Genomic DNA, 25,970 nt, shown 5'->3' on the forward strand with positions numbered 1-25,970 from the left:
GAGCGGCGGAGGGGGAGGGGGAGAAGAACGACTGGTCACGTGGAAGGCCCGTGCTCACGGACCGCGAGGCCAAGACAGACAGCTCAGGTTCCTGCAGGCCGTGAGGTAACTATTTAAAACGTGTGCTGGCCTCCTTCCCGGAGGGAAGACCCGGTCTCCACGCTGCAGCGGCGCCCACAGGGGAGCAGCCCCGCCGCCTCCATCCCGGCATCCTCCGCGCGGACTAGCAAGTGCGGCAGCCGGACGTCACTCGCCGCCTTCAACCCGGCGTTGCTATGGCAACGCAGCTGTCCCAGCTATGTCGCTGCAACCCGCCCCTGCATCGCGGGTGTTCATGGAACTGGTTCCCTGGGCTGACCGGGGCCGGGAAAACCACCCGATCTCGGCCGCGGAGGCGCAACCGATCGGCCGCCGCCCCCACGTCGCACAGGTCCAGCCCGGAGCCCGCGAGGTCCACGTGAGCGGCGCGGCCGAGGTGTCCGCCAGCCCCGACCGGGCGCTGGTGACCGTGCGGGTGAGCAGCACCAAGGAGTTGTCGGCCGAGGCCAAGAAGAGCGTGTGTCGCCGCCTGGACTACATCACGCAGAGCCTCCAGCAGCAGGGTTTGCCGGTGAGCCTTCCGAGACGGGGTGCAGAGCGGGTGACTCTGGACCTTCGGGGATGCTTTGTTACCGCAGGATTCATTCTAGGGCTCAAAGGATGCTTGACCCTTCCTTCTAGAATCTAGATGAAAGCCGTTATTGGCCGCAGCGAACTTGAAATCAGGAATGCAGGTTGGGTAGGTTTTTATCGGGTGATGTTAGCTACAGTGATTTTGCTATTAAGATTAGGGTGATGAAATGTTTTCTTGAAAAATTACATGTAGATGTTTACATAAGTAGAATGTTGAACCTTTCCCTCCCACCTCTCTCAGGATCAGAGTAACTACTAGCAAATAGCTTGCCCTCAGCTGAGAGATGGAGTAGTTGTAGATACCGACCAGGACCTTTGACCCATGCTCGTAACTATTACAATATGTTATTAGTTACTCTCTTGGCAGTAGATGATTGAGGGGCCGGGTAGGGGACATAGCAGGGATACTGATGATGCTTGCTTTTGTATGCTGGCTGGCCCAACACCTGTCTTCCATCAGATCTGAGTTAACTGCCCGAGTGTAGAAGCTTCCAGGCTCTGAAACTTCCTGCAAATGGAGTCAGGTATCCCAAGAAATTAACTTTTGCTGCCCCACCCTGAACAGTCTTCAAGTAACGGCAGTGGAGAACTGAACTGAGTGGCAGGAGTGACCAGGGACCCCAGCTTCTTCACTTGTTGGTAGAAAATTGAGATCTTTTCTCACCCCAGTTACAGAATTTCTCTGCAGGGTTAATTTGAGTTGTCTCGAATGGTAATTTGCTTTCCAATACAACATTTATTGGCTCTCTTCTGTCTTGATTCCATCCACCCACTTAGTTTTTTTTGGAATTACCATCAAAATAAGTTTATCCAAACTTTGTTTCCACACTGGCTTCCGGTCATACCCAAATTAAGATGTGGGTCACAGGAACTCAGGGAGACCAGTGCATGCTTTCTCCACTTGCCACAGGAGCATTATTTCCTGTAATTTTTCAAATTCATTAAATCCAAAGAAGTCGGGGTTTTTTTCCTTTTTAACAATGGAAATTAAGCTTTTTCCACAAATTTTTAGTCCTTAGTATTTTTCCCATTTTATTTTTATCCTTTTCCACATTCATTTTTAGGAATCTTAAAAAGTATGATTACCAATAACTTATGGCTATCATATATTACAAAAACAAATCTGAATTTTTTGGGGGGTGGGAAGTCGAGACAGTGTTTCTCTGTATAGCCCTGACTGCCACGGAACTCACTTTGTAGACCAGGCTGGCCTCGAACTCAGAAATCCACCTGCCTCTGCCTCCAGAGTGCTGGGATTAAAGGCGTGCGCCACCATGCCCGGCTCAAATCTGTATTTTTGTCATATACTTTATATAGTTTTAACTTGACAGTTTAGACATTATTCTTTTCTGTATGTTTTCTACCTTTAATGTACTATTAATTCACTCCATGGTTTTAAGGCAATATGGCCATTAAGGAAAACTTCCCTTTATTTGGTACTAAGCATATATATTTCAGGATAGATGGATATTTAACAGTATTGTAGTCAGTTTTTTTTTTCAATTCTTTTCTGAACAGCTGTAAGGACTTCACTTTTTGAGTTTATTCTTACATATCTTTTACGGCTACTGAGTCTGTCACCCTACCTTTTCATAGTATGTTAATAGTTAGTCCTGAATTGGCCATTTCACCTTAAAAGTCTGCCTTTTTATATGTACGTAGAAACAAAAATAGTTTAGTCAGGAAAGCCTCATAAACCAGACTGGTATGGTAGGTTTATCAGCTTTAGCACTATTGAGGTGCTGAGCTGAATAATTCATTCTTGTTGGCTTAACCTGTATATTGCAGGATGTTTAACTGTATCTCTGGCCGCTTACCTATAGTGTAGACAAAATGTGGCCATTTAGATGCATATTGGGAAGTAAAAAGCCAGACCAAAAAGAAAGACAAATGTTTCATTATTCCATTCATACAACATTCAGAAAACGCAAACCTATGGAGACAACTAAATGGTTGACTATAAAGGCGATGCACAGGGGAACTGTTAATGTGGAAGAGCTATTCTTCTCTGGGCTAGAGTGCTTGATAATTCACTGTATGTACCTGTCAAAACCCAAGGAGCTGTAAGTCACAAAGAGTGAATTTAACATTTGCAAACTGGGGGAGGAAAGGCATGAAACAGGCTGTCAGACCTTAATCTCAGGACGGAATTCAGATGGTAATAAATTAACCCAGTTCTATTATTAACAGAGGACACAGCTGAACTAAAGGGAGCGGGGAAAGGCTCATCCTGAGTAATTAGAAAGGAGTATTTAGCTGGAAACTGTAAGGGTGACGATAAAGGTACAGAAACCCCAGGCTCAGCTTTCCAGGGTACATTAGTTAGCAGTTCTGAAACTGCTTTACATAGTATTGAGCAAATGTATGAGTGGGAGCCACGTTTCTCACTGGTGAGGAGGGAAGATGGGAACACTGTTAGAATGAACACTGATTCTAACCTGGGATTTTAAGCATCAAGAGGTGCTATGTTCCTGGGGCTCCAGGGACTGACCAATCTGAGGCAGAAAGGAATGAAGAAATAACATACATATGGACAGAGGCGGGCTATGCTCTCTGATAAAGAAGCCGCAGCACCCCAGAGCTCAAAGTGCTTATTAGCTGCAGTAGAATGGGGAGGTGGGGTTGTTGCATATAGCTGAACAAGGAAGCAGGTTTGATTAATCTCAGGAATAGTCTCTAGGGTGTAAAGTGTGTGGGGGGGGGTGTGAAAGTAAGGGGGCCACTCTGCATATACCATCAGCATTCTGATTGGAAGAAGGCTTTGCTATTCCCATGGTGCTAAGGCATTGAGATCCTTGACATGACTGTGTCCAGATCAGATAATACTCATTCACTCAAGATGGTTGGTACTTGTTTCCTAGATGGAAGAACTCATTGTTTAGCTTGCTTCCATGTCTGTAGGAAGATTTCAATGGCAATCATGGTCATATAAATATATCTGTTCGTTGTGGGATTTTTTTTCTTTTGCTCATAGTTTGAGAGGTAAATTGTGGTGGGAAATGTTTGGTGGAGTTCTATACTGTAAAATTATGGAGTCGTCTTCTGTCTATTGCCTTCTCCATCCAAGCACTTTACATATAACTTGTTTTTAAATCATTATAACAATCGGATGGTGTTTCTACTGACCTGATTTTACACATGTGGAAGCAAAGACTCAGAACTACAGAGTATCTTACCCAAAGGTGCATGTGACTGGTACTATGTCAAATAAGGCCATGTTTTCTCTACAAGTGAAATAAATGACTGAAAAATTAAGTGAACTGTTCTTTTTTTTTATTATTATTATTTTTTGAACAAGTATCTGTAGGCTTCTAATTGATTTCATGGCACTTTTAAGAAAATTTAAAACATCAACCCAGGCAGTTCATTTTGCATACTGTATGTCTTCATATTTCAGACTCAGGCTTCTTAATTGATAGGCAGAAGCAGCTGAATTTTGTAGCCAAATTTAGTAACTTTAATTTGATACTTTCTGTTTCAGGCAGAAAATGTAACTGTGACAAAGGATATTAGAAGAGTAGAAAATGCATATCACATGGAAGCTGAGGTATGTACTGAGTGAGTAGAAACACTTTGTAGAATTTTGACTGCAATTTAGACTTATTCTTAAGCTGAAATCTACTAATTACTCTTATGGCGATGATAAAAGATAATTTTTCTCAAAATCATTCTGATATTATATATCTGGTGATACTTTTAAATGTAATGAAATCTATGTAAGAGAAAGGGTGTAAAGGGCACCATGAGGAGAGCCCTAACCCCACAGACTTTCAGTAGCATTATTGCCTGGTGAGAAGAAAGCACACTAGGAAAAACACTTCCCTCAGATAAAAACATGGAAAGGCCATAAAGGATTGAGACTTTTTAAACACATTTTTATTTTGTTTCTCAATACAATTTCACAGTCACTGGGAGAAATATTGTTTAACATTTTAAATCCTGTTGTCTTTACCCACCTTAAGAAATACACTGTTTTCATGCTCTATCCACGATGACACTGAGATCCCAGCCCTGCCGTGCTTCTGACTCTAAGGTCTGAGGATCTGGGTGTTAGATGTAAGTGTGTCTAGCTGTGACAAGACTGCTGCGGTTGGGTTCCAGTGTTTTCAGATGCCACCTGTCATAGGAAACAAAGACGGCTGAGCTGGAGTGCAATCTTGTTTACCAGTGAGAAACTCTTTCTCTCCAGAAGTAGAAAACACCCCAGAAGCCACCTGGTGCTCCCGTGTCCTCGGTTGGTTTATTATTGCTTCCTAGTATGAGTGTTAAGCTTACATCACTGGGTTTCTCAGAGATCAAGGGTAAGATCAGAGGAGCAGGAACGAGTGAACATGAGAAAGGCAACTCCTTGTCCCTTGAGATAAGAATGTCATCAGTAAGCACTCATCTCAATAAGCTTTGTGACTGGTCCATTTAAAGTTTAACTATTCTGATGGAATTTACAGTTATTCCTAGGGAGCCAGTAGCAAAGGCTAAAGGCATGCAAGCAAGCTTTCTGGAAATGTCTCAACAGTGTGCCGGCCTACAGTAGGTGAGCTATGAGAGGCAAGGTCCCAACAGACTTTTTCCCAGGATTGCGTCTTACTGCCTTTTCCATCATTTGTACATAGTCTAATCATCCCTGACCATTAGCCTACCCTATTGAGCAAGCTTTCTGCAGATCAACATGAAGATGAACATTTATGAATCAGTGCTATTTAGATGAATTAATGGTTTCATAGAATCCCTGGTTTGATTCAAATAATTTTAGGAAGAAAGTTTTAAGAGATAGTTTTAGTTATTTGCCAGAAATATATAATAAAGTTAGAATCAATCAAAAATAAAAGGTATCCATTCTTCACAGAATATTAAATAAAGGTGCTTTCACAATTACACTAAAAAGGAGAAATAGGCTTGTGACAAATTTGTGATCAAGGAAACACATTCACTTTAGGTCAGTCCCAGGATGAAGCCACAGATGTGCACTATGATAAAGCGAGACCATGTAAAACTGTTGCTTTGAACTTAAAATGAACTTACAGAATAAAACACTGCTTTGAACTTAACTATTGACATCCTTCTGTAACTCCTCTTTTTTGTAACATCTTATCTATGAAAAATTAATTTTCTAAGAACTTTTGTCTTAATTTTGTATAAGAAGGCAAGAGAGAAGGAATATAGTGTGGCATCTGGGGCTCTGCCCCATGCACCCATCATTTGTATGTGTAGCTTCGGGGGGCTCTGTCCAATCCACAAAATGTACACATGCATATGTTTGTCTATACATATGTGTGTAGGTATATGAGTATGTATGTAAGTATACATGAACACTTGTGGAGTTGATGAGACAGGTGGTTGTGCCCAGCCAGAGTGTGTGTATGTATGTGTGTGAGACTGTGCATATTGCCTATGTAAAAGATTTTAATTCTTTTCCCTTCTTTTCTCTCACTTCATGGAGAGTTAATGAGTTCTAAGAGTCTCACCTGGCCAGCAAGAGGTCCTTGAGCTAGAGAGAAGAGAAACCAGCTCTTATTAAAGCATAAATAGTAAGAGTGTTACAGAGTAAGAAGCCAGAGCTTATCAAAACACAAATAGTAAGAAACCAGCACTTATTAACACACAAATAATAAGATTGTAAGGCCAGGGGTCATCAGTCTTTAGCCTTCATCTGACACGGTGTCCCACCCAGGACCATTCCCCTAAAGGCCAGAGGAGGCCTCTGGCAAGCTTCAACATCTTTTGGTATAGATTTGGTACGGATTATTTTGACAGTCAGGCAAGATTCTAAATAACATAGGTTTGATTTTAGGAGGGTAGTGCATCCTTCTAAAGGTCATTACCTGTTAGGAATCCAGTTTGTAATGACAGGGACAGGAAACTCTACTCAGGAGAGTATGGTTTGATTCTTATTAATTTTTATACAGTCTCAAAATGTAGCCCACGATAGCCTCAAATTTATGCTTTTACTACATCAGCTTCCTGAGCGCTGGGATTATAGTCTGGAACCATCACTGGCACTTGTAGTTAAGTTTATTATTATAAAGGGTCACCAAGAGCACAGGGAAGAGAGAGTTCTAGAAGTGAACAAGGGCTGGAAAACTTGAGGGTTTTTCAGACCACTGAGTTATTCTAAGATTGAAGTTATGGTTTCAGCAAGAGTCCTTGACTGTGTGAGAATTCTGCTCTTCCTTCTGCTGTACCTGCCTTTTTAACATTGAGTGTTGTGATGTCTTAAGAAAGCATGTGGTTTTGATTTAGATAGGACTCCCTGGAATCCAGACATTATACGATACTGTACATTCCAGCACATGATTACCTTTAGATAACTACCAACTGTCAGTGGAAACCATGATAATACACTCATAAGATACAGAGTATGCTAACTATTCATAAAGAAAGGTGTGTGGCTTTATGGAGATGACTGTAGCAAACTCCACTTGGCCAGCAAACATCTAACATATTCTAGTCATCTCCTGGGCTATTAAACATGTAACATGGTTAGATGGTAGTTAGACATGTAAAACACAAAAGCAAGTGTCTTAGCCAGGGTTTCTATTCCTGCATAAGCATCATGACCAAAAACAAGTAGGGGAGGAAAGGGTTTATTCGGCTTACACTTCCAGACTGCTGTTCATCACAAGGAAGTCAGGACTGGAACTCAAGCAGGTCAAAAAGCAGGAGTTGATACAGAGGCCATGGAGTGATGTTCTTTACTGGCTTGCCTCCTCTGGCTTGTTCAGCCTGCTCTCTTATACAACCCAAGACTACCAGCCCAGGGATGGTCCCATCCACAAGGGGACCTCCCCCCTTGATCACTAATTGAGAAAATGCCCCACAGCTGAATCTCATAGAGGCATTTCCCCAACTGAAGCTCCTTTCTCTGTGATAACTCCAGCCTGTGTCAAGTTGACACACACAACCAGCCAGTACAGCAAGTAACACGATTTAAAGATTTACAGATGGCTTGGGTAGATACTTATCAAAAACATACCGACAGGTATATGGACTGTATTCAGTATCTCCAATTGTCAGAGAAATAGTGAATTATATCATCACACCTGTTAGGGTAGTAATTGTCAAAAGGCAAGACACGGTGGTAGACAGAGATGTGGGGAAGTTAAAGCTTTGTTTGTCACCAACAGCAATGCAAAATAGTAAAACTCATATTGACAATAATGTGGAATGTTTCCAGAATATTAAACAAACTCCCAGATGACCTAGCAATTCCACTTATGGGTGTATGTCCAAATGATTTTACACCATCTAGATCAGGAAGAAATACCTGTACAGTAGTCTCCACATCCCTTTTCTGCAGGGGCTAGGATCCAGCCACTGCTTGGCACTGCCAACAGTACTGAGGCAGGTATATATTGGTTTTTTCCTAAATGCCCTGCAGTACTGTTGCATAATTATGTCTCTGTTCACAAGAAATCAATGTTTTTCTTTTTGTTCTTATGGAAAACAATACAAAGAAGGAAACAGTGGATCAACGCCTTTAAAGTACTAACAAGCCATGGATGCTGGAGAGATGGCTCAGTGGGGAAATTATTCATTGTATAAGAAAAAGGACTAGCATTTGGATCTCTGACCCCTACAAAGGGTGGGGGACTGCATGGTGGCAAAATCCCAACACTGGGAAGAGGAGACAGGAAAATATGGAGGACTCTCTACCAGCTAATCCAACCGGTGCAGAGAGAGAAATAGAAAGATACTCCAGGTAGATTTCTGGCTCCCACAAGTGTATGCACAGGCCTATGTACAAAACGTACATACAACAACCTTCCCATATACACAAGCCATCCATGATTACACAAGTCTTTAACTATAGCTGGAGAGTGGGCAGGAAAGATTGAAGGTGTCAGTCCAGTCTTGAATAGATAGATAGATAGACAGATAGATCCTGTCTCAAAAATAAACAAAAGTATATAAACCTAAAATTCTGTATCTAATAAAAATCCAGAAAAAAAGCCAATTAAAGGGATTTTTATGAACTGAAAGAATTCATTACCTATATGCCTGTTTTTGAAAAATATTAAATAGTATCATTTGGGGAAAAAGTGATATAAGAAAAAAAGGCCTCTGTCTACACAAAGGAACAAAGAACATGGAAAATAAAAACTGTGTTTTAATAGATATTTTTCAAAATATAAATCTCTTAAAATCTCACTTAAATTATAAGGAAAGTAGTAATAATGTATAAGGTCAGGAAGGAAAAGTATGAAAGCAAACTGTTTAGGCTCTTATGTGCTTACTAGACCTCTTGTAAATAGATTGGGATAACTTAGATGTATCTTATTAATACTAAAGCAGCAGTACAACTAATAAGCAATGAGGGATAAAATAGAATAATAACATAAAACAGGAATTAAACAGAAGAGCAAACAAATACTAAATAATAAGATCACATGCTTATCAATAATCTTATAAAATGTAAATGGTCTAAATACCTTCAGCAGAAGAAAGTATTTTGTCTGGGTGTGGGACACAGGTCTGTAAACTCAGGCAGAGACATGGATCTCTGTGAGTTCTAGGACTTACAGACTATCAGTTTGCCAGGACTGCAAAGTAATCGTCTGTCTTTTAAAAAGAATTTTAGATTTTGTAAAAAAGTGGACTCCACCTCTATGGAGGGATGCACACTCTAAATATGAGAATGTTTTGATTACAAGTAATGAGACCTAGAAGAACAAATCATTCAGCTGTGAATCAGCTGTGGATGAACTGAAATAGTATTACACACAGTAAACTACAGAGCAAAGCCTGTTACCACACAAAGAGCAAAATCATTCTTAATGATAACGGGGCAGTGTAATTAAGAGGGTATACACAAGTCCTGCCACTTCTAACATTACACAAAGTTTCAGAATGCTTAGCGCAAAGATGATAGAATTTGCCTGATTACCTAGTTATGGGATACCTATTTAAAAAGCTGCTGGTAACATACCTTTATGATGAAATACTGAATACTATCCTGTCCCTCGGAACAAACTATTTTGTGGGTTGAGGGGGACCCAGCCCAAAAGGAAAAAATGGGCGGGAAAGAAGAGGGAAGCCAAGCAAATTTGTCAAGGCTTCATTTATTGCCAGCTTGAACGTTTGGTTATAAACACTGTGAGGGGGAATGGGGAGGGGTTGAGAAACGATCAAAAGAAAGAGTGAAGGATGAATGGGGGGATGCTGACTGCAAGCTTGAAACTTCTTGTGATTTATCTCAGAGTCCTGGTGTCACTGCTCTGGAATGCCGGGCAGCTAATCTCAGAGTCCTGGATCCTCCCAGCTTAGGACAGAAGTCCTCTCAAGTCTGAGTAGCCTTGAGAGGAGGGAGACAGAGCAGACTTGGCAGGGAGGGGGCAACTCGGCTCTCAACAAAGGACCATTTGGCTACTAGGTGAGAGCTGTCCAAGGCTTGGTGTATCTCAGCCTGGCCTCCCACAGAATACCTTTGTACCTAAGACCAGGTACCATACAAAGATGGTGGCTACACTTATGACTTCTTCTTGGCATTATACTTGAAATTCTAGTCACTGTAGTTTGGGAGCAGGGCAGGAAAGGATAAAAATATTCAAGTTGAGAAGGACAAAATAAAACACTCTTTAATCAGAAGCAATACAACCCTCTATCTAGAAAATATTACAGGGAAAATCTTTTAGAAGTAATAAACAAATTTTAAATGTCAAGGGATACACCTGATAAAATATGCTAAAGACTATAAAACATTTCTGAGAGAAATGAAATACCTAAGAAAGGAGAGAAGTGTATCTTGTTTGTGATTTGGAAGACTCAAGACTATTGAGTCAAGTCTTCCTAAAATGAGTTATACATAGATTTATTACAATCTTATTCCAAATCCTAGCTAGTTTTTAAAAGTAGAAATTAGCAAACTGAGCAAAATAAAATACATCCAGAAATGCAAAATACCAACAACCACTTTGAAAAGCATCTTTAGTTATAATAACCTCAAACTGGGAACAAATGTTTGAGACAAACTGTGGTTTCATCCGTATAACAGAGCACTACTGAGCTTAGAACAGTTATGCAAGAACATGCCGAAATTGCACATGTACTGTGCCAACCAAGTTAAAGGAGTCTTCAAAGACACCATATTTCTGGAAAAGGCAAGTCTGTCCGTCAGGGAAGAGGTCCGTTAACTGCCAGGGGCCAGGCAGCTGAGGAAGTAACCAGTAATACAATTATCTGAGATTTGTGAGGTAATGGGACAGATAGAATTATTTAGATGAGGCCCAGGGGAAGACGCAGAGTAACTCACCTCAGGAAACTCTTGAGCCTGGAGCCAGCGCCAGAGCTGCTGGGGATTCCTCAGCCTGACTAGAACAAGCTGGGAGTCACCTCACTTGGCAAAGGGTACGTGGGGCCTGCGAGAAGCCCATCAGAAGTCAGATTGTGACCATAACGGGGAAGACACATCACCCTGTCCACAGACAACAGGAGATGGGGTCCTGGAACTTGTTTGGGGTGCTGAGCACTTACGTTCCTACTGTAGAATGGTTCCATGGGAAAGAGGGCAAAACCCTGTGGGACATTACTCCTGCATATGCGTGCCTTTGTGTGGTGGCTCTGTTGGGGCCATCCTGGAGCTGTCAACCCTCTGTGACACTCTGCGTACATTGTGTGCTTCTCACCTTTAGTCAACAGCTTCTTTGACCAAGTGGGCAGTGGTACTGAAATGTGCACCCCCATGAGCAGCATGCCTGTTTTCTGTCTGCCAGAAGCCTGTTTGTTACCAGCCGATACTTGACCGTGGTGCCAAGAAGTTCTACCCCAGCCACTTTAAGTCTGTGCCATCTGCCTTGAGCATTTAACAAGGACACCTTCAGGAGTGTACAGCACCTTCTCACTGCCAGAGCTTCCTCAAGCTCTTTCAGGTCCACTTCCTTCCTGTCCATTTCCCCAACTGCTCCTGTGACCCCAGGACCCCAAAGTACTGGAGGCACATCCAACAGAAAGCCGAACCTTGTCATTATCAGGTGCCAACACAGGATGGGACCAGGATGCTGGGGTCTTGTCAGCTTCTTAGTATGCCAGAGCCTAAGGCCCCCTTTCCTGTTCTGTAGCTCTCTTGGGCTTCTTGCTTTTCCTCTTCCCCAGAGAAACTGGGGCCTAATCAGCTTCATGTGTATGCCCACAAGTGTCCTAGGTAGACCAGGCTGTCAGCACCCCACAGTGAAGCCTCTCACACTCACCTTTAACCAGAGCAGCAGGGTGGGAGAGCAGTCAGGGTCAACTGGAGGCCTTTTCCCCATCTTTCTCCTAACGCAGTTACCCTGAGAATACTGGGGCACCTGGCCTCCTCTAGACAATGCCAGCATAAACCCATGCATCCAAGGATGGATGTGCACCCAGGCCACTGAAGGCCCTTGGGTTTCCACCTTCCCATTTCCCAGGATTTGAGTGACTGCCTTCCTTCCTCACTTCCCCTTTTATACATGCCTAGGGTTTACTGAGAAGGGACCCTCTAGCGATTATGTTTCATAGCCACTTTCTCCATCTCTGGGATGATGTGAGGCATGGAATGTGGCATGTAGTTCATAGATTTGTATACCATAGTATACCAAGGTTTGAATTAGATTGCTCAAGTTGACTTCTCTATACATGTGATTTTGAAGAGATTTTTTTGGTTTTGTTGTTCTTACATTTTTGCCAGTGACTGAATGGGGAAGTAATTTGTTTTGTTTATTCTCAGCATAAGCAAGTAAGTTGGGAAAAGCTCTTGACCCTCTTTTATAACTCTCCACACACACATACACACACACACACACACACACACACACACACACACACACACACACGCACGCACGCACGCACGCACGCCCAGGACTGTTTTTAAACTGCTTTATTTTGAAACTTCTTCCTTACTGCTCAGGCCGAGAAGGCTCTCAGTTAAAACTGGTCTAGAGGGAGCTGACTCTTTTGGACCTGGGATTCTGAATCTCATCTCTCCTGCCCAAGGAAGGCAAAGAGGAAGTCCCCTTTGTGGGGCCAGTTCCACCCTGACTGGGCCATCCGGAAGCCTATGCTCCCCCATGAACTTTTTGGCAACAAAGAAAACCCACAGGCCAGGTGGTGTTGGCACACGCCTTTAATCCCAACACATGGGAGGCAGACTAGGCAGGTCTCTGTGAGTTCGAGGCCAGCCTGGTGTGCAGAGTGAGTTCCAGGACTGCCAGGGCTACACAGAGAAACCCTGTCTCAAAAAAGAAAAGAGACCCCACATGCTTGAGCTCCTTACTGCTTCTCTGGGACTCACCCTTCTGGCCTCTCATGGAGGCTGGTGTCTGATTTGGACCCAGAAGGCCATAGAAGTCTCTGGTCTTGATTCAGTTGGGTACATCACTTCCTCAAACTTCCTGGACTCATGCAGGGGCTGGAAAGGCCTCAAGTTGGTGCAGGGGAGTAGTCGACTAGGGTTTAGGGTGAAGGATAAGATCTGTGAGAGCAACAGGAATCTGAAAAGCTCCCATTCCTAAGGATGAAACAGGAACACCCCCCCCCCCGCCCTCGGGCTTTTAGGATCCATAGGCGGATGACCTAAACCATGCACCAGCCTCCTAGCAGAGGCCTAGTGTAGTGAAGTTCCAGAGCACAGTCAGATTCACTTCTGTACATAGTAAGACTGCTGGAAGGGAACACATACCTCAGAGCTGTCGGTGAAATATGGCATACTCACTACTAATCATAAGTCTAACTGAATAAATTAGATTACAATGTTGGAAATATTTAGAAATTAGCCAAATAATAACCCTGAAAGGGAGAACCCTCCAGTTTCAGAAAAAATAAAAACAAATAAATTTTAAAATGGTTTCAAAGAATTTTAAAGTATATAAGCTAATATCAAATCATTTTAAATTTCATTATCAGAAGTCTTTAGTTAGAAAATAATATAGCTATAAATATTATTTTTTTCCTTTATCTGGTATATTTGTTATCTTAAAATAAAGTGACCTTCTAATCTGGCTTTACTCCTTCCTTACCATCGTTCGCTCGTTCGTTTGTTTGTTTGTTTGAGACAGGGTCTTGCTATGTAACCTTGGCTGACCTAGAATTTGCTTTGTAGACCAGAGTGGTCTACCCGACTCTGCCTCGAAAGTGCTGAGTTGTTAAGGGCATGTACCACCGTACTGAGATTAAGGGTGTGTACCACCAGACTGAGATTAAGGGTGTGTACCACCAGACTGAGATTAAGGGTGTGTACCACCAGACTGAGGTTAAGGGTGTGTACCACCAGACTGAGGTTAAGGGCATGTACCACCAGAATTGCTTGGCTTTACTTTTTATACTTATCTTTAGACAAAAAATTTAAAACTACATGAGACATGAAAATAACATCAAGTATCCTTTCACTTACAGGTCTGCATTACATTTACTGAATTTGGAAAAATGCAAAGTATTTGTAACTTTCTGGTTGAAAAACTAGATAGCTCCGTTGTCATCAGCCCACCTGAGTTCTATCACACACCAGGTTCTGTTGAGAATCTTCGGTGAGTTAACACATCTTTAAATTATTCTTTCTGAACAAAACGATGGACTGCTGCAGGTCTTTTAATGTCACCCTAATCTTTCCTTTGGATCCCTAAGGCGGCAGGCCTGTCTGGTTGCTGTTGAGAATGCATGGCGCAAAGCTCAAGAAGTCTGTGACCTCATTGGCCAAACTCTGGGAAAACCTTTACTAATCAAAGAAGAAGAAACAAAGGACTGGGAAGGGCAAACGGATGATCATCAGCTATCCAGATTGCCAGGCTCATTAACTGTACAACAGAAAATCAAAAATGCAACCATCCATGCAGCTTCGAAGGTGTTCATTACTTTTGAGGTAAAAGGAAAAGAGAAGAAAAAAAAGCATCTTTAAAATTATAACTAAAACATAATGTGTCTGTACTTTTAAATCTGTTTTTATGCATTTTACAGTGCTTCTTTCTGTCTCGGACTTACATATTGTATGGTATACTGAGCCTCAGTAAAATCTGCCACTTTTTGAACATAATGCCACAGAATATATATGATTACTTTCTAGTTTCCAGAACATTCTGAGAAATGCTGTAAGAAATAAATGTATTGAAACATACTTTTGTATACTGAGAATTTATATATTGAAAATAAAATTAACAAAAAACCCAGTTCATATTGAATTTTTACTTCGAAAAACAGATTAAGTCATGTCATGCTTGTATTTGTCTAGCTGTATAAAACTGTAGAACCTGAGCTGCATCTCAAGAAAAGCATTGTTCATGTTTCATGAAGCATGTTAATATTTTCCATTTAATCACAGTCTATATGCTTTTCTTTTAAAATATTTCACACAATGTATTTTAATTATATCATTTTCCCTCCTCCAACTCCTCATAGGTTCTACCCCCTCCATCTGTAGAATCCAAAATAAATTCAAGACCACCCAGCCCCTTCCCCCTCTGAAGGGACTTTCCAAACTATACAGGCAGGCCAAGTACAGAGCCAGATAAGGAAGCTGGCCGACTAAACAATGCTGAGAAAAAATACAAGGGCAGGCAGAGTGAGGGACTAGGCCAAAGGTAGTCACCCTGTGCCAACCAACCAATGCCTGAAAGGGTTACTTGCTACACCAATGAGAATAAGCCAACTAGCCCTGTTGCCTAAATCTGCCCCTTACAAGGTATAAAAAGTGTGTTCTTGGTTTGTTCGGGGTCTCTGCTCTTGCCTGTGTGCTGAGGAGGGTCCCCAAGGCATTGGATCAATAAAAAAATCCTCTTGTGGTTTGCAGCGATGTTGATCTCTGTGGTCTTTGTGAGTGAGGGTCTTTTGGAAGACTCCAACACATCCACCCAACTTTATATTCTTTCTCTTAAAAATCCAAAATCAAAACAAAGTGTACCCGTGTGCGCATACACACACACACACACACACACAGAGAGAGAGAGAGAGAGAGAGAGAGAGAGAGAGAGAGAGAGAGAGAGAGAGAATGGATTACAATTTTGTTGGCCAACTATTCTTGATCATGAGGCTTGCCCTTAAGTATAGTTAATATACCTGTGTACCATTAAAGAAAAGTGTTTTTTCTCTTCCCCTGTAGCTACCAATTGCAAATAGTTATGGGTAGGACTTGATGCCCATTTTCCCGTCCCTGTGCTGGGATTTTGCCTGGCTTAAACTTGTGCAGGTCTTGCGAGTATTATCACAGACTATGTGAGTTCATATGTGCATCAGCCTTGTGTCTGGAAAAAGCTCCTTCCTTGGAGTCATCCATCACCTCTGCTTTCCTACAGTCTTTCCCTTTTCTTCCGAGTCAACCCCCAAGCCTTCCAAAGGAAGAGTTTGATAATGACATCCATTTAGGGCTGATTGCTCCAAAGACTGCACTGTCCAGTTGTAGGTCTCAGGGTTAATTAGTACCTACTGCAAGAAGGATCTTCTCTGATGAGGGTTGAGCAATGTGCTGATGTATGAGTATAGCAATATGTCTTACAAGTTATTTATTTTATTGCTATGTTCCTCTAGGAGAATGATAGTGGTAGATTTCCCCCTAGGGCCCATAAACTATTCCTGAATTCAATGTGTGTCCTGGGATACTTGTTCATTCATATTCATTTCTATTTTGTTCATAAAGCTAGAAATTGGAAACAGAAGTCTTATCTACTGATGAATGGCTAACAAAAATGTAATGGATTTACACCAAAGAACATTATTCACCTGTTAGGAAAAGTGAAAAGTTCAGGTAAATGGATAGTGCTAGAAACAATCACTCTAAAGTGAAGGAACTGAGACCCAGAAAGACGAGCATTGCCTGCTTCGTATGTCGATGTTAACTTAAGCTTTATCTATGTGGGTTTCAATCAGAATGATCACAGAGGTTAGGCAAGTAGTAAGAGAATAGGAGGAAAGAGGAAATCCTCCAAAGAAGGGGAAACCATATAGTGTTGGAAAGGGACAAGGGAATTAAAACCCAAAACATTAAAAAGGAAGATTAAGGGAAGAGAATTGGAGAGGGTGGAATATGGGGAGGGACAGCAAACACTAACTTTGGAAGTCTTGTGAAACGTACTACTTCCAGCCTTGAACAGAGCAGGTTCTAGGTGAAAAAGCCTAAGTTCAGGCATGGTGGTCCATGTCTTTAATCCCAGCATTACAGGAGACAGAACCATGCAGATCTTGGAGTTCAAAGGTCAGTCTACAGAGCAAGTTCCAGGACAGCCAAGCTTAGGCAGTGAGGGGGCTGGAAAATAGAAAGCTGGTAATAAATAGGGGGGTGATGTTCCAGCCTCAGCAAGCAGCAGAACTCGGCAGCTTTGGCACTGTAGCTCTGGTTTTAGACATATGACGCTGGGACAATTGATGCTGGTTAGCTGGAGCTAAGAAATTAGCAGTGATTAAGCATCACTAAGGTGAAATCTGGTATCCATTTTCTGAGATCACAAAGAAGCAGTGTTCCAGAGATAGCCAAGGTTGTACCTCATGCTGCAGCTGGACTTTCTAATGTGTAAGAATCACTCAGGTGGTACTGGTTTTGAAGGTATGGAGGAGTCATGGAGAACAGCTGAGGCTTGACACTGTGAGAGGCCAGGGAAGGCCATTGGTGAAGGTGCAGCCTCAATTGCAGTTGATGGCCCAGGACTGAAAGGGGTCATGCAAAGAAAGGTGAGGTTTGGCACCAAGAAGAGAGACTATAAGAGGCTATTGGTGAAGCCTAGTTGCAGTTGAAGATCCCAGTGTATCCCAGTACCATAGAATGATCACCAAGAATAGCAGCAGCAATGGAGTGGAATCAACCAGAGCCTCGAGTGCTAGAGAGAGCAGAGATGGAGAAGTGACCTAAGCCCTTTGGAGGGGCCCAGAAGATCAGGTGTGGATCTCAGATACTGGAACAGGAAGTTGTAAAGCTGAAGTCGACTTGGAGACCCCAAGATGTTAAAGATGCCAGAGCTGTGGAACACCTGCCGAGGACAGCTGCTCAGCCCAGGAGAAAGAAGTTTGTTGCAGTCAACGAAGGTGAAAAATGAGTGGAGATCTGAAGACCGCTTTGACATCAGACATGGAGAGGCAGAGTTTGGAGTTTTCCCAGCAGGTTTCCTGTCTTACTTTGGGGAATTACAGTTAAGTGATTGGATGGATCTTAGAAGAGACTTCGAACTTTGGACTTTTAACATTGTTGAATGGGGGCTTTGGAAGTTGGACCTAATGTACCTTTTATTATGCTATGGCTAGGGATGGCCCCCATAGCCTTGTGTTTGAGCAAGCCTATGGGTGCTAGGGAGTGGAATAACATGCTTTACCCAGGGAGTGCCACTATTAGGAGATATGGCCTTATTGGAGTAGAGTAGGTATGCCATTGTGGGTGTGGGATTTAAGGCCCTCATCCTAGCTGCCTGGAAGTCAGTCTTCCTCTAGCTGCTTTCAGATGAAGATATAGAACTCTCAGATGTTCCTGCACCATGCCTGCCTGGATGCTGCCATGCTCTCATCTTTATGATAACGGTCTGAACCTCTAAACCTGTAAGTCAGCCCCAGTTAAATATTGTCATAAAAAGTTGCCTTGGTCATGGTGTCTGTTCACAGAAGTAAAACCCTAAGACATGCATATTATTAAAAGTAGTTAAAATAGAGTTACCATTTAGGAGAGACAATACCCCAGCTAGATATCATGACACCAAGTAAGATCCCCAATACCATGAACAGGTTACACTTTTTTTTGGCCAACAGTGCTCTCTCTCTCTCTCTCTCTCTCTCTCTCTCTCTCTCTCTGTATGTATGCATGTATGTATATATGTATATATGTATGTATATATGTCTTATTGGCTTTCTGGCTTTATAATAGAAATTGAAGCCATAAAATATCTATGGACAGATAAGGTGAGCAAGCACATTTTAAAGATTAATATGTGTGAGCATGCATGTGGAAGTCACAGAACAACTCTGTAGAGTCAGTTTCACCGTCTGTCCTGCCTTCCTTATTTCTGCTGTATACTCCAGACAAGGTGGTCAAGAGCTTCCTGACAGCCTTCCTATTCCTGCCTCCCATTTTGTCATATGCATGCTGTAGTTACAGACGAAGACTAAAGCTACAAAGTTGTAAAGTCATTTGTCAGCTGACAGCAATTTAACTTCTGACTGCTCTGCAATGACTTTTCTTGGTGAGACACAACACATACATGTATTCATCCCACGTAGAGAGCCTGTAGCTGACCAAACTGGGTATCACCAAAGTATAACTGGTGAATCAATGAACTTTATAAGGGTTCTTAACACAAATGTGGGTGAGGGATAAAGGAGCAGAAATGACTCAAAGACACCTACATCGTCAAAGCCCACCACAGCATGGGGGACAGATCATAAAACATGGGAGCCCAGAGCATACTCCACAGACAGCACGACGGGTTGGAGAGTGTCCTTTCCTCAGTTAGTCTGAACCCTCTCCAGGCAACTCTATGGTTTCTGCTGCTTCCTGGTCTGATCTCAAGAGTCTCTCAAGCTCGGTTTATTTGAGCATGACGACGTTGAGCAGCCTTTACTCTTGGAAGGAAGGGGCCCAGTAAATCTGATCAGTTTCAGAGACTTCCTTTCTGAAGCTATTTTGAGTTGTTTACCTTCTATCTTAAAACTCTTACCTGCAGGGCTGGAGAGATAGCTGGAAGGGTACCAGCATTACTGCTCTTCCAGAGGATGGTGTTCAATTCCCAGCATCGATGCTGTGGCTTACAACCTTCTGTTAACTCCAGTTCCATGTGATCTTCTGCCCTCTACTGGTTGTCTTGGCCAATGCATGTACATGGTACACAGACATAAACATAAAAAAAAAAACAAGACAAAAGAAAATTTAAGCTGGGCATGGTATCGCACACCTTTAATCTAAGCACTTGTGAGGCAGAGGCAAGCATATCTCTGTGAGTTCAAGACCAGCCTTATCCATATAATGTGCTGCAGGACAGTCAGAACTAGAGAGACCCATCTCAAAAACCAAACCAGAACAATTAAAAACCTGCAGGATGGAATATTTCCAACTGGAAGGGAACTGCTGAACAATGCTGACGACATGTACACTGGGCTCTAAATGAGTTACTTAAGGGATCTCACTCTAAAGTCTGCCAGGATAAATCTTTCCTGACCCATTCCTGACAGGATTCTTTTCAAGAGACCCTTTTAAAAATGTACAAAAAGCAGAGCATTACAATCAGATTCCAGAGACAAAAGTGTCAAGTATATTTGGAACAAACCCACTATAGTTTAAGCTTTTTAAAAGAGAAAATTCTACTTAAAATGTTTACTTATAGTAATTATTTATAAAATAAGTTTACATAGTCACAAGTGCAAGACCCTTATAGTTGTAATTGAGCTTATTTCTTATGTCTTTTATATGACAGTTGGTTTGAGCTGAGTTTAAATAAATAAGAGCTGGAAAATAACATATAATTCAAAACCATAGTCACTGATAACTTCATAAAATTGTCTGCATCCTCTGAGAAGCAGAAATCCCATTTCAGTCAGTTTCGTTTTGTTGGTGTTTTTGGTTTGGATTGGTTTGGTTTGATTTGGTTTGGTTTGGTTTGGTTTGGTTGTCATTGGGGTTTTTGGCAATAATTGGATACTGAGGATTCAGAAATATAAAGCATGAATTATAAGATCAAGACATAATTAATACATTTCCTACAATGCAGTTTTGATGGGAAGTGAATGGTTCTTTATTTGTGCTGAGGAAAAAAAAACACTAAGTTAAATTTAAAATAACTGGGACTAGTGAGATGGTTCACTGGTTATGAGCACTGGCTCCTCTTTCAGAGGTCCTGTGTTCAATTCCCAGCATCCACATCTAAGGATCTGACGCCCTCTTCTGGCATGCAGGTATACATGCAGACAGAGTACTCATTAAAAATAATAATTACTTACATACTTTTCTACGTATAAGTCAGTGTATCATAAGTTCTGATATTCTCAGGGACTGGTAATAGACATCTGTCAGGAACAAAAAATATTCTTTTCTTTAGATTTAGATCTTTTATTTATGTGTATGAATACACATGTACTGGGTACCCTCGGAAGACAGAAGACAGCATAAGCTCCCCCAGGAACTAGAGTTGCAGACAACGCCCACCTTGTATTGGTGCTGGGAACTAAACTCCAGTCTCTTGGAAGAACAACAGGCACGCTTTAACTGCTTAGCCATCTCTCCTTCACTAAGAAATACTCTCTTAAAAACTCTATCAGAAGGATATTTGTTTCCCTTCTGTCCACAGTCTACATCTGTCCTAGGAGACTCCTACCCAGCCGGCAGATACCATCCAGGAATCAACCTTGCCTCTAGTATTGCCCAGGAACCAGCTCACCTTCCTAGACCCAGTAGTCCTACAAAACCAAAGGCCCCTGACTTGCTGACCACAGAGAAAAAGAGGTGCTTGTCTCCTCCTCAACAATGAATGTTGTTATTGTGTACACCAGTCTGCCCAGGTAGAAGAGTGGATTAAGAACAACCCTGAGCTGGGATGCAGAATCCAACCTTTGGGAGCTGACTCCAGTCAGGACTCTCAGCTCATTCCTCTCCTCTGCCTGCCCCCCCCTCCATCTCCAACATGGCAAAGAGCGCCCCATCTCTTCAGATTTTTTCCAGAAGAGAATTACTGAGTAAACCAGATGCTTCTGACAGTATTCCTCCAGGTCTCGTATATTCTTGGCTGCCAGCTTGCACCCCTGCATTGGACCAGAATTCCACACCCACCTTTTGCCAATTCCACACCCACCTTTTACTCAACAGGAAGCAGCTTAAATGAAATACTGTCACCCCTTATCATCAACAAAAGGCTGAGATGTTAGGTCTCTAAATCAGGCACTAACGTTGCAGTGCTGATGGCAAGGACTCTAGCTGGGTTTTGTAAGGGAACAAAAACCTAAAGCATTTCTCAGAAGCCCTTAGAAGCCAGCTGAATAAACCTAACAGCAACTGTCAGCACCTTCTCTGCCGGAAAAAGTTCCCACGCTAACCATCTGGCTGTTTCAACTTCTGAACATCCTGCCACCCCCTGGCACAATACAGTCATATAAAACACAACAATCTTTTGCAGCTGAACACCGTCCTCCAGTGTGAGAGGCAGCCAGGTAGTTGGGATTCTCTCCACGGAGAGTGGGAGAGTGTTTTGTTTTGCACCATGTACACCAAATAATTGCTCCTAAATAAATATACCACTTGTATACCACCAATTCCACATCACAATTTAGTTGTAAATATGAACTAATCCAGGCTGGAGGAAGAGTAAGCAAGACTGTATATTACTGGCTGTCATGGTGAGACAGGCTGACTCCATGACAGGCTTCAAACTGGCAGTTCGGGGGACTAGACCTCAATCTCTGTTTCCAAGAACTGGGCAAGTCCAGGCCTTAGAAGCTGCCCAGCCTCCAGGCCTGAGGTAAGCAGGATGGGTCAGCGGCAGTTTTTAGACTCCTTCAGCAACAGTTTCCAGCCCTGCCCTGTGCCCCAGCCCCCATGCCCCAGCAATGGTTCTGGAATGTCCCTAGAGATAGATCCAACAGGTTAAGATAGAGGTCACCTACCCCTCACTGGAATTCCCCTAATGTGCTTTAAAACAGGCATGTGAGCTCACTTTGGGGCCTCCACCTTGGAAGATGGTAGACCCAGCATGCTGGACTTCTACAAACAAAACAAAACAAAACAAAACAAAACAAAACAAAACAAAACAAAACAAAACAAAAAAACGCTCTTTGCTTTTGCATACTATGTGAGTCCGGGTTATCATTCCTTGGCGAATCATGGACCCTTATCATGGGTATTACATTTGTTAGGGTTTCATATGCTCAGTATAATTGGTGGGACCCAGGGAGGCAAAGGGGAAGTTTTGTATCATATGAGATGAAATTTGAGGAGGCAAGAGAACGTGTTAACTTGGCCTGATCCTGAAACAAGCTAATGATTGCAGAATTAAGGCCATCTTACAACGGCCATGTGGCTTCCCACTAGTGTAGTAGATGGGGGTGTGGGATGTCTATCTTTCAAAATAGAAGTGTCCTTTAGAAATATGGCTCTATTACCTATCCTCTTTCCCCTTCACAGCGTTGGACAGGAAATAGGGAAATAGTTCCAGCATTTATTTCATATACCTCAGTTTTATACTGATCATATATACTGCAACATAATTACTTTTTACCTGTCCTTCTACATGACTGTTGATTCCTTGTGTTGGATAGTTTTTCAGTGTCTGGTTAACAGAAAGAACTATCTATCAGATACTGTGGTTTACTTTCAAATAGAGTCCCTCAATGCCAGAGTACCTGAATACTGGTTTACACAGTGTTGATTCCAGATGTCTGTCTGATTGTGCTGTGTTTGCATATTATCTTTAAGGAGCATGTTATTTCTCCAAATCTCATTTTTCTCACAAGAATATCTAAGCAGGGAGTATAATTCAGTGATAGAGTGCCTCCCGAGCACACAAGAAGCACTGGTCTGGAAGAAAGATGTTTACAGTTATTTAAAAGCACACACTTCATTGTGTGCACTACTCTCACAGTGTGTTAGAACAATGTCTCTGACAGCCGACTGCATAGGCAGTTAATTTGTCTCTTTTCCCTGTTGCCATGATAATACACAATTGTGCTCACCAGCAAAAGCCATAAACTTGTCCAGATAAAAAAAGATGTTTTGGAAATCTTCATGCAGCCACTGCAAAAGAGCATCTAATAAATTTAGTTAACTTATAATTTTTAATAAACATGGTTAAATTGAGTTTGTTTCCATTAGCATTAATTTCATTCTAAAGCTTATTTAGAATGAAAATCATATTTGCACTTGATAGTAACAATGAGCACGCAGCACATACACACAGTTATACTTTTTCCTTCTACTAAATAAAGCATATATATCTATTACAATTCCATCTTAAAATAATGAGTGCAGTGATTCAAATAAATCAACTCTAGCCCAAGGAAAGAAAAACTCTCAATGGTATTTTTAAAGTTTATGCTAAATTAATCATGTAAAGTTCAAGGTACTACATTCCAAATGGAGTAGGGGATGCAGTATAATTAATTCAGAGTTGAATGTCAACCAAATTTTAAAAATTTTAGCATATCAAATACTGCCCTTACCTCAATATTTACAAAAGATTTATTCATCTCCATTGTACCTATTCCTAAAATGACATTCAGTGACAGATTCATATGATTTGTAACAGTCAACTTTAATATGCAGCTGATTTTTGTTTTTAAAAAAGATACATGTATTTATTTTATATGAGTACTTTATCTGCATGTACCCCTGCCTGCCAGAAGAGGGCATCAGAACTCAGTATAGATATTTGTGAGTCACCAGGTAGTAGCTGGGAATTGAACTCAGGAACTATGGAAGAGCAGTTGGTGCTGCGGAACCATCTCTACCGGCCCCCATTGCAGCTGAAATTTTTAACAAGAATTTTTGTGTCATCCACAAGGTCAGCATATACTTGAAGAATGACTGCATTTGTTTCATTTTGGAGAAATTTAAGAAGTCACAAAATTCCAAAGTGTTACTCCTCTTATTAAACAATGTGGTCATTTAAATGGTCCTTTAACATTTAAGAAATAAAGAACTGAGTCTACATTCAACTGTTTTATCTACATGATTAGGTACTCCACTGGTCTCTGTTGACACTTAACAAGAGAAAACTCATACACTGTTTGGTGATGATAACATAAATGCTAGAGTAACCACCACAAGACTGATGAGAATGCCCACAGCATCCCTGCCAAAGGGAGCTAAATGCCAGCAGCATCAGCAGCATCCATAGGGCCCAGAGTCACTTCTCGCTCTGGAAGGAGCAGAAATGTAGGAGTTGGGAATAATAAACTTCTTGAAATACAATAGTTACTGTTACAGGACTTATCACTTTCAGAAATCTGGGTGGAAGTCAAGCAATATTTTCGATGTTAAGGTTTTGGTTTCCTGCTTAAAAGACTGTTGGTTCTTGTTTTTGAACATGAGTAGACAAGTGAATGGTAGGACTAGAAAGACCCATGTACAAGCTTAATAATTGTTAAATCATCAGTAAAATGGGATTTAATATACTTGTTAAGTTATACCTGAAAGTAGTATCACTTATTTAGAAATGGCAAATGCTAAACTGCTTTGAAATGAATTAATAAAACATGATACATTAGCAAAACTGTTTTCTTTAGTAAATTAAAAATAAAATTCTGAAGTTCCTTCACCTTCCACTACCCTACATCATGATCAGGACATAGTTACTGTCCTATGGTTGCTCTTTTTGGAGTCACTTGGAGTCAGGATGAACAGCCCCAAAGTTTGCACATGGTACAAGTCATAACTGAGTCTAACATACCATAGCTTAGGCCAGACATCTGTTATTTTTGCCAATGAGAAGTTAAATTTTTATAACAGAGAGTTTTCATGACTGATTTGGGAAAATGGATTTTGTAATTTTTAAAACCTTATAATGGTATTTCCTAAAATAATAGAAACTAAGAGATTTAAGTTTTCCATATCATGCAGTTCTATTTCTTTCTCTTTTTTTGTTTTATTTATTTATTTATTACATATAAGTACACTGTAGCTATCTTCAGATGCTCCAGAAGAGGGAAGTCAGATCTCATTACGGGTGGTTGTGAGCCACCATGTGGTTGCTGGGATTTGAACTCAGGACCTTCGGAAGAGCAGTCGGGTGCTCTTACCCACTGAGCCATCTCACCAGCCCGCAGTTCCATTTCTATACTCTTCAAAAAAAAATTCTCTTTCCTGCCAAGCCCAGAGCAAATACTTAGAATGGATGCTGTTACTCGATTTTTTTCCTGCAATTTTCTCATAGCATAACAACAACAAAAACCCAAATAAACAAACATGCCTTAATTAAATTGTCAAAGGTAAATTTTTTTCAAAGCTTTAAAGAGATTTGCACAGACATTTTACATATCATGACGCTATCTTGCCTCTGGTCAATAGCTTTCTTATATAGAAATTACTTAGACTGGTTTCATTCTCAAGAGATATTGATAGGTTTAAATCCATTGATTGCAGTATTACATGAAAAATCACATTAAGATCATATATGAGGAATCTAAGTACCCAGATATATAAAGCTATCAAAGCAAAGAAAGGGATTACTTTCCTGACTTTTTAACAGGCAACTTCTCACGCTGTTGCCCAGGCTAGCCCAGAACACCTGGTCCAAGCCACCCTCTCTCCTCAGCCCCCTAATAGCACCAACAATGACTATCCCCTTTTAAAATAAAAGCTTGCCTCTACTTTTCATTACCTAGCCTGGAGCGTCCTAATAATAGGATAGGGTAGTGATCCTTTTAAAGATGTGTTTTCATTATTTTAAAATTATGTGTATATGTCT

General features: G+C 41.5%; 1 protein-coding gene across 2 annotated transcripts; it reads left to right on the top strand.

Annotated features, from left to right (window-relative positions):
- Nucleotides 1-274: 274 nt before the first annotated feature.
- On the top strand, nt 275-15,399 carry Irak1bp1 (interleukin 1 receptor associated kinase 1 binding protein 1). Of its 2 annotated transcripts, none has more exons than XM_021207576.2 (4): nt 275-610; nt 4,154-4,219; nt 14,017-14,147; nt 14,245-15,399. In XM_021207576.2, exons 1-4 carry the CDS (start codon nt 299-301, stop codon nt 14,513-14,515), a joined length of 780 nt encoding a protein of 259 aa, XP_021063235.1. In that variant the 5' UTR covers nt 275-298; the 3' UTR covers nt 14,516-15,399. The 2 variants fall into 2 exon arrangements, with proteins under 2 accessions (XP_021063235.1, XP_029399332.1); XM_029543472.1 differs by having other exon boundaries at nt 275-603; nt 4,147-4,219.
- Nucleotides 15,400-25,970: the final 10,571 nt, after the last annotated feature.

The sequence above is a fragment of the Mus pahari genome, chromosome 10 (assembly GCF_900095145.1).
Source record: "Mus pahari chromosome 10, PAHARI_EIJ_v1.1, whole genome shotgun sequence".
NCBI lineage: Eukaryota > Metazoa > Chordata > Mammalia > Rodentia > Muridae > Mus > Mus pahari.